A 9,595-nucleotide genomic window follows, 5' to 3' on the forward strand; every position below is an offset into this window, starting at 1 on the left:
GTTAAAAAATTTACCGAAAATATAAAAAAGTTAATGTTTTAAGTAAAAATGATAATATTTTAGATAATTTTTTATTGATTCTATTATTTAAATAATAACAAAATCAATAATATTTTTTTAATTGTATATTAATGGTGTCACAGTAGAACTTTTCATGTTCTTCCAATCTCATGGTCTGTATTCTTTCTTTTTCCGAATTATCATATCGTTTTATATTTTAGTATTTAATTTTTAAAATATTACAAATATAAATAGATTAAAAATTACACTGGATAGATGACATCATCTAAAAAAATATACGTGAAAGTTAAATGTTAAACAAAAATGAGTATTAAAAAAAGTGGTTGAAATTTTAAATTTTAAATTTTTAATATTAGGTTTGAATCGTACCATCGTTATTTTTTGGTTTAATTTATAAATTTATATGTAAATCTTAATTAGGTCTTAGGTATGCCATGGGCAGGGAAGTCACTCATTTCCTAATTTTTTTGTATCAACAAATAAATATGTTTTTAATGTTTTAAAAACATTTTTTAAATATTTAACAAATTTATATATATATATATATATATATATATACATACACACACCGTTGGAGAAAATTAAAATAAATAATCAAATAAATTACAGCTCAAAATGACCACTATACTTTCTTTGGTGAAATCTAACGATTTATAGTTATAATTTGTATTGTGATTATATAAATATATATACTATTTGATAAGAATAAAGACATTGTCAATTATAATTCTTTTATTTTAATTTTAAATTATTAACTAAATTGATTTAACGAATTAAAAATATAGTAAACTACATAAATGGTTACCAAACTTTTAGAGCACTTGCATTTTGGTCACCCAACTTTTAAAACTTGCAATACAACCACCAAACTTTTAGTTTGTTTTTAGTAAGGTCCCTGACGCTACCTCTCGTTAGTTTCATCTTAATTAAGATAATCCTTTTAACCCATTTCAGCACCCTAAAAAAATTCTCACCTAAAATTAACTGAAAACCCTAAAAATCAAATTTCCCTTTCTCTTATTCTCTTTGTTTGACCAACAATCGAAGCTAGTAGTGGAAAAACCAACTGTAATCCCAACATGTTTTTGTAGAATGTTAGCTACCTTACACACATCTTGGACGAATAATAATATTGGAATGAGGTTCTTTGGGTGCGCTAACTATGAGTGTGTATTTAGAAAAAATTGTAATTTTTTATTTGGTATGATCCCCCATTGAATCCACGTTCACATACTATTATCGTTGGTTTGTTAAGAAATATGAGCCATGAAGAGGGGAAAAAGTTTTGAGCGAGTGATTTGAGTGGTTTGTTTGAGAATTTTGTTGCACTTGATTATGTTGAGCTAAGAAATGAGTAATTTAGGAATTTTGTTTTGTTGCTTATGTTTGTTGTTTCAAGTTCATTTTGATAAGCTGAAATTTAAGGTTCAACATGTAAATTGAAGTGTTTATGAACATAAATTACCAAACAAAGAGAATAAGAGAGAAATTAGATTTTTAGAGTTTTCAGTCAATTTTGAGTGAGAAAATTTTTTAGGGTGTTGAAATGAGTTAAAATGATTATTTTATTGAACTAAAAAATAATAGTAGTGTGCCACGTCAGATGAAACTAACAGAAAGTAACGTCAATGACCTTATTGAAAACAAACTAAAAGTTTGACAATTATATTGCAAGTTTTAAAATGTTTGGTGACCAAAATACAAGCATCTTAAAAGTTTAGTGACCATTTAATGTAATTTACCTTCTAAAAAATGCCATTTCATTTAATAACAAACAAAAAACTGTTTTATTGAATGAATAATAAATATTGTTTTTAAAATATTTATATACAATCTAATTTTTTACTTCATTTATGATAATTTATTGAATAAAAGTATAAAAATATTTTTTAACATGAAATATTTTCTTTTGAATTAATTATTGATATTCGATCTTTTGATAGACTAATCAAGATAAGGTACTGTAGAGAGAAGAACAACCCTCCAAACACACTTTGCTCCATTCAAAAACGTCAAGATTTAAACCCTTAACCTTATTTATAAAATCTAATATCTCATCCCACTAGACCAACTGATTGTTAGTTAATATGAAATACTTTATTTTGCATATTATGACAATTTAATATTGTATAAAATTATAATATATTAATATCCATGTCTAATTAAATTTGCTTTATCACATTCATAAACTCGAGAAACTGAAGCTGCATAATTTTGAAGTTGACGTTACCTAGAAGTCAATGACAAGGAATAATGATAATAACAAAAGACCAAATGATAATGGAAATTTCGTCCAACAGTTTTGAAGTGTTTGAATAGCCTGTTTACGAAAAGAATGGTCGGTAGCTGCACAAAAGCTCCCCCCAAAAAAAACGTGTTTAAATAAAGGAATCAAAACTTGGGTTGGGGGAGCTTAGTTTCAGACCAAAATTTCCAAAGCAAGGACTAGTCGAACTTGCAAGAAACTGCAGCATTTCTTAACCTTACCTTGGCATTTCCAGGCATCAACATCGAGTGTTGCAGAGCCCTGATCCGGACATTTCTAACCTTTGATATGCAGCTAGAGGAATTTTGAAGAGAAAGACTACTGACTTCCTTCAACGTTGATTCCCGATAGTCGGCGAACAAAATTAGCATTAAGTGAATGGCCACCCTGTACCGTGTAGATTCAGAACAGAACTTTTAATGACGATGATGTCAAGATCACCACACCCAAGGTACAACCATTGGTGTAGATTCAGGATGATGACAGACAATAACTTAAAACAGAATAGTTTTACCGATACCATCTATATAAGAAGATTTCACTGGCTTCCAAAGATTTTTAGTAGAATTTAGTTTTGGTTAAGAACTAATGAGGATGTGAACACAAGATAAATACTATAAAGACATATCCTGAATCTCCCTCTAAATAACTCAACATTTAGTTCAGACATTAAGGGATTCGAGCTAAATGTCTTCAGTTATGAAAGCGGAATACCAACATCAAACCATGACCATATCCACTTCATCATGCTGGCATGCAAACCTTGAGGCCAGAAGTCAGACCGGCTTACAACAAATATTTCACATAATATTTACCATCACCATTCAGGACTTTGACAACATTTATCTAGTGTATACTAAACCATCTAACTAGTTATTCAGCACAACTCGGTCAACCAAACCATTAATCTCCTATAGTGACTTTCACCCTGAAAATGGAGAGAAAAATTAAGAACCCTTTCGGACACAGATGCAAAGTTGCTTATTTCCCCAGAAACCCTAAGTGCTTCACATATATGATGGATAATGGTCAATCTTCATTAAAATGAAACGATAGTAGGATTGGCAACAGGGGGTGGTCATTGCTCGTCCTGACTTTGACCGACTTCCATGCCTGAACTAACTGAGCCCAATATTATTTTAGCCTTTAGCACCCCCACCGGCCTTACCACGAAATTTTACTTAATGCTTTGATATTATATTAATTTTACAAGTATAGACCACCGAAAACAGATTGTCTTTGTGCATGGAAAAGATGATCTTTAACCACAATTTACTTGGAAGAATATTTACCCATAATAAACAGGTCAACGAAAGTAGAACACAAGCGAGAGAAGAGTGAGTGAAAATACTTACCTTGAAAGATACTATATGTGCTGCAGGAAATCCTTGTCTACCCGGTCGTGCAAAAAGGGAAAGGTCACCCATAAGATCTAAGATCTTATGGCGACAAGGTTCGTCATGGAAACGAAGTGGTGGATTCAGCCATCCTTTAGTAGCACTACAGAAAAAGAAAATATTACATTCAACAGAAAGAAAACCAACTGATCTTGGGATACTATTATTCCGCCGCATGCAAGCCTTGTAAAGACTTGTTGATGTTCGAACAATTTTACAAGACCTGCTAATGTTTGGATTTCAAATGTAAACCTCAGAAAATATCTAAGACGCCACAATGTTTGTCAAGAAACCATTCATTAGTAAATTTACCTAAAAGTGAATCAAGTGTCTGCTTCGGGTTGAGTAGAGATCTTATGGAAAATAAAAACCAAATTGCATCCATGTTCCTTATCGTAAATCTAATTTACTCATTCTAGAACTAACAGCATGCGGCATTCTGTTATATTCTTTCATAGGCTAATAATTTAATTAATTGGCCACCCACAAAAACTACTTGCTTTTCACAATTACAAGGTGCAACTATTACAAAATAGAAAGCTCAATAAAAATTACCAAGTCAAAACATTCTTTGTTTAGCAAAGACTATAGGAGGCTCAGCATGAAAATTACAGCTTAATCCATATTTCATTTTTTTTATAAGAGTTGAAGGCCTCGTTAAAAACCCCCTTCATGATTAATGGAGCTCGTAAAGAAGCTCCTTAATCAGCGGAAGGAGGAAAAGAGTGCCTTGAATTTTCATTAATAACAATAAAGATACATAACGATTACAACACCTAGAATGACCCCTTACAGAATAACTTGAAACCCAAAAATAACAGCCCCTAACATCAACACAAAACTCAGTCTATTCCAGCCTTAGCTAAGGCATCAGCCTCTAAGTTTGCTGTAAGTGTAGTAAAAATTGTCTTCATACCTGTGCGATTATGTTTGAATAAATGACACTACATACAAGAACCGGGTAATCAGCCAACTTGACATAAGTTTTGCATTAGGATCTCACCTGCATACAATTGCGTTTTCTAGTGATCCCCCTTTAATGAGTCCCGCACTACGCATATGTTCCACCTGAATGGATTTTACATGGATTTTAGCTACAGAAGCATAGAAACAATGGCAATTATTTCTACGTGAAATAGCTAGCTGAGAAATCAACTGCCTGACACGACTTGCATAAAACTATAACCCAATAGAAATATAGATAGATTTCTTCTGTTCAGTGAGAGCAGCAGAACAACATTGATGTACCATTTTTTTAAATATGGCCATATTTGGATACCCTTATGGTGTATTTGGGATGAGGAATTTTGAAAAGAAGGCATTTTAAAATGCATCAATTTGAACACTAATTTTTATACTTCAGCAATAAAAATATATATGATAGAGAAATATGTTAGAGATAAAACAAGGAAAAATTGAGAAAAATATGCAACATGTAATATAGGTAAACTTTTGTGGGGAATTAGATTATATAAGAAAAGATAAACCAATATGACAATAAGAATTCACATTGGAAGAAGTTTGAATCAACCTCCTCATAGATGCAGAAAGTTCTAGAACAAGCTATGTGCTTTTCATAGAAGTCATCTGAAAAAGATGAAGAAAACCATTGGCATCCAATTGCAGGCATCTGCAGCCATAAAAAAGGTATTTTAGCATGCACCAATAACAAATCATATGTAAATTCAATTTTCCACATAAAGCAAAAGCAATCCAAGTAAATTATGTGTAAAGTCAATGCCCAACAAAGACAGGTTAAACAGAGAATCAAGGTAAAAACAATTCAATCAAGCAAACCTGTTGATCCAAACTACTAGATGGGTCTATAACAGTAAATGAACCAGTGTGCTCGTTGAAAAGCTCATATACAAGCACCAAGAAAACTCATGTTTATTTATTAAGCTTAATGGATGATTCTTGAACAAGACTTTTAGGCCCATTCATTCTAAGTTCCTTCAATAAATGAGCCAAATTTGTGCAAAGGTAGGTTTGATTTGCTTAGCAGGTGAAAAATCTCCTAAGAACCTTAGGTTTGTGCAGAGATATGTCCAACCATGGTCCATGGATGGGTCCAGCTGGCTGATGAATATTTCTTTTTCACCATCACACATTAGGGCAAGGAGATATCAAATATATGCTTGAAAGCAATATTGTTTCTCTAACTGTAGCCAGAAATTTAGGCACTCAATTACTTGATAATCTTCACAATAGTACTTCATTTTAACAACTTAATAGAAAGCACTTGATGAACTTGAAAAACTCCCAGCTATAGAAACTTTTCTTTGTTCATTAGCAAAAGGGCAAGCACAAAGGAGTCGGTGCCTTATCTTAAGACAGTATACTCCGAAACTAAAGTAGAAATAAAGGAAATAATGTTCTCTTTTCCCCTGAAAAAAGGGGAAAATAAGATAAAGCAAGAAAGAACAAGAATTCCAAAAGAATTTACCTTCGGGAAATCGATTCCACAAGTTATGCGAACCTCTGAAGAAGGGAGTCCAACTATAAAAGAATCATTCCTCAAAACATGCAATGGTTCATTCAAATAAGGCGCCAATTTCTCCAAATTGTTGCCACATCGATCCAAGGCCTCTTTTTGGCCAACTTGTTCAATTGCCTCAACCCATGCACTTGCTGACCCATCAAAAATAGGAACCTGTGTTAGTTAAAATCCTCGTCATCGCCATCAAAAGAATTTATGATAATCATTATAGTGTTTCAACAATATATGTTACATTAAACAGTATGACCAACAATATGGTCTCCAAAGGTTATTTTCAGCTGTTCGCTTGTTGCTTCTTGCTTTTAGCTTGCTTTTTTTTTTTTTGATATGAATGCTTTTAGCTTGCTCAAAAGTTGTTTTGAAGTGAACGAACAAATGAAAAAAAAAATGTAACAGCAATTTGAATATATTTGTTCCTTGTAAAAGTAAAATCATGCATTCTATTATTATTATTATTTAATATAAAAAACTTGTAATTTTCAATTTTTGACATAGGCAAACTCACTTTTCTTGCACACAAAAAAAAATGAATAATAAAGCTGCAAATTCAAGCAAAAGTAATCAATTTTGATAGCCAAACAAAACTATAATGGCACCAACCTCAACCTCAGAATCCTCAGAATCGAGACTTTGAATCTGAATAATACAATTGTCGATGCCTTTAGCTTCCAAAGCCGAAAGCAAATGCTCGACGGTCCGAATCTTGTATCCATCTTTGCAAAGAGTGGTACACAACGGCGATTCTCGAGCAAAATCGATTGACGCGGGAATCAATTTCGACTGAAATTCAAAGTACCTTCCTTCGCCGGCGAACCCCGGGCATACCTTTACCTTCGAAACCTTCCCCGTGTGAAGTGTTTTCCCCGCCAGTTCGATGCATCCCGCTAGGGTTTGTTGAAACTTACCTGTCTGTAATCACAATAGAAGTTAACGAAAATATGGATTATGTTTGGGACGTTCGGAGAGTGACGGAACCCACCGTTTTCCATGAGATGAGATTGGAGGACTTGAGGGAGTTAAAGGCGGCGGAGAGAGACATTTTCTACAGTGGAGGGTACGAAGTTAAATTACAACTATGGTCTAGTTTTGGCGGGCTTTAAAACGCCGAAACTACTACAAAATGCAATTCGATCCAAGTTCCAACTCAGTAAAATTGTTGTTTACCGTTTAAATAAAAGTCTATAATTTAAATTTAATTATAAAATTATATAAAATAATTTTTAAATATCGGTTTGTTTTTACTTTTTAGAATTCTACCATCCTCAAATTTTAAACCGCTCCAATTTGACATTACTTTTAAAAGATTACTTTGTAAGTGTTGTAAAAAATACTTTTAAAAGTATTTTTAAAAAAGTATATTTAAAATTTAATTATTTGAGATTGATGTTAAAAATAATTTTAAAAAGATAAAATATCGATTTTAAACATTATATTGTAAATTGAAAATATAATATTTGAAAATAATTTCACTTAAAAGTGATTTTTCATAAATCAAAACTATAAATCTGAACTTATGAGATTAGGTTAAAAATCATTTTTCCAATCATGATTTTAAATTTATTCTTAGATGTTTAATATTGCTTATGAAATAGAAAATCACTTTTTTAATTGCTAGAAGCATTCCCAAATAGGCACAAAGGTATGGTTGTTTTGGAGTTGCCAAACACCAAAAATTTAGTTGAAATTTATATTCGAAAATCTAACCTTAAAAGTTTAAAATTTTAATTTTTATGGTAGAAAACCCACTTTTGAAATATAATTATAGTTTTATTATCCAATATTTAATTTTAATTAATTTTTAAATTAATACCTAAAAAATAATATTATATTTATTTTAAATTACTTTTTGACCGCCATTTTTTAAATATAAAAATAATAACAAATTAATTGAACATAATATTTCCACTTTTTTAAGGGATAGCAAAGTTTTCGATAAAGCTGACGCTGCAGCTTTTATTTCCACTTTTTTTCTCTTTAAAATACTCTCTGTTTATCCTTTGAAAAGTGCACAAAATTAAGATAATGATTAAAAATATTAATGTATAAGTTTAGGATGGGCAAAACTGTCACGATAATGCATTGGGAATATATTATTTCTCAAAATAATTAAGTCATGCTATTATTTTCCCAAATGGGGGCAATTTACACATGAAACATGGATCTCTAGGCGTCTTTAGCAGATTTCAAAATGCAAAATGGATGTCTAGGCGTTTTTAACAACATTCATGGAGGTCTCGGCGTCTTCTACTTCCCCTCCGAGCTACAGTGCATGCTGTTGGGAGTTATTCATCTTCATGTGGGCCTGGATGGGAGTGGTAGCTCTACATGTAGGGCTGGACGTGAGAAATCACGGGGTGAGCAGTGCATGTAGGGCTGGAGCAGGAAATTGACGTGGTGAGCAGGGAATTCACGGGGTGAGCAGATAAAGATGCATGGGGCCTGGATGTCGGGATTAGCAGCATGCATGTGATTAAGTAGAGGATGTCTCGGCGTTTTCTTCACTTTGGGTGGATTACTCGACTTCTTCTGCACATTGAGGGTGGAATACTCGACGCTTTCTTCACATGGGAGGGGGATGTCTCGGCGTCTTCTTCATAATAATACATGCACAAGAGTTCGAAACATCTTTATAAGAGTGTTTGGCTCGGCGTCTTTCTTCATTGTGAGATTTCATTAACACAAGCAAAGAGAGTGAGAGGAAGAATATCGATCATTAGAAGCAAAAAGAACGAGAGTATCATCATCGTAGTCAAACAAATTGAGGTAATTTAAACTCAAGCCCTAGATATAATTTTCTTATTGTTTTAAAGGTTTAGTGTTTCATATATATAGATCTCATAATTTTCATTTCATTATTTATTAATTTTGTGATTATATGTTATTACATTACATAGTTTGAAATAATGATTTATATGTTGTTACATAATTTGAAATAAGCTTTAGATCATTTTGGAACATTGTCAAGTTATAGTGACCGTTTTGCAAACTTTGAGGAATTTAAGGAATAAGATGTAAATTATTAAAAGTTGGTATACTATGCTGGAATTTAGTATTAATATGCATAATTGGTTCAATTTGAAAGAATTTATAAATTTAGGGATTATATTGCAAAGTTTGAAAATATTGAGAACCAAATAGTTAATTATTTGAAGTTTATTTTTATTTTTTATTAAATTATATAACATGTTGTTGATTATTTGAATAAAACAACTTAATATTTGATAGTAATATTTAATTTTTTTGTCTAGATTTGTTGAATCATGACATAAGAAAATGTTCTTTTGAGGCTAGATGATCGACACATTTCGAGTCATTTGGGAGAATTGGCAATATGATCGACTTATTTTTTTTATTTGAGAACAGTGAATTAATTATAATTACATGGATTAACAAATTGCAGGATAACGAACA

The 9,595-nt window shown here is 31.7% G+C and overlaps 1 protein-coding gene across 1 annotated transcript; it reads right to left on the reverse strand.

The window, feature by feature from the left end:
* Positions 1-2,388: 2,388 nt before the first annotated feature.
* LOC120134127 (probable UDP-3-O-acyl-N-acetylglucosamine deacetylase 1, mitochondrial) lies at positions 2,389-7,243 on the reverse strand. Its single transcript, XM_039150602.1, has 7 exons — positions 7,164-7,243; positions 6,785-7,093; positions 6,131-6,337; positions 5,216-5,314; positions 4,688-4,752; positions 3,643-3,787; positions 2,389-2,674 (listed from the first exon to the last, which is right to left on the reverse strand). Exons 1-7 carry the CDS (start codon positions 7,221-7,223, stop codon positions 2,606-2,608), a joined length of 954 nt encoding a protein of 317 aa, XP_039006533.1. The 5' UTR covers positions 7,224-7,243; the 3' UTR covers positions 2,389-2,605.
* Positions 7,244-9,595: the final 2,352 nt, after the last annotated feature.

This window comes from Hibiscus syriacus, unplaced genomic scaffold, assembly GCF_006381635.1.
Source record: "Hibiscus syriacus cultivar Baekdansim isolate YM2019G1 unplaced genomic scaffold, ASM638163v2 tig00110597_pilon, whole genome shotgun sequence".
NCBI lineage: Eukaryota > Viridiplantae > Streptophyta > Magnoliopsida > Malvales > Malvaceae > Hibiscus > Hibiscus syriacus.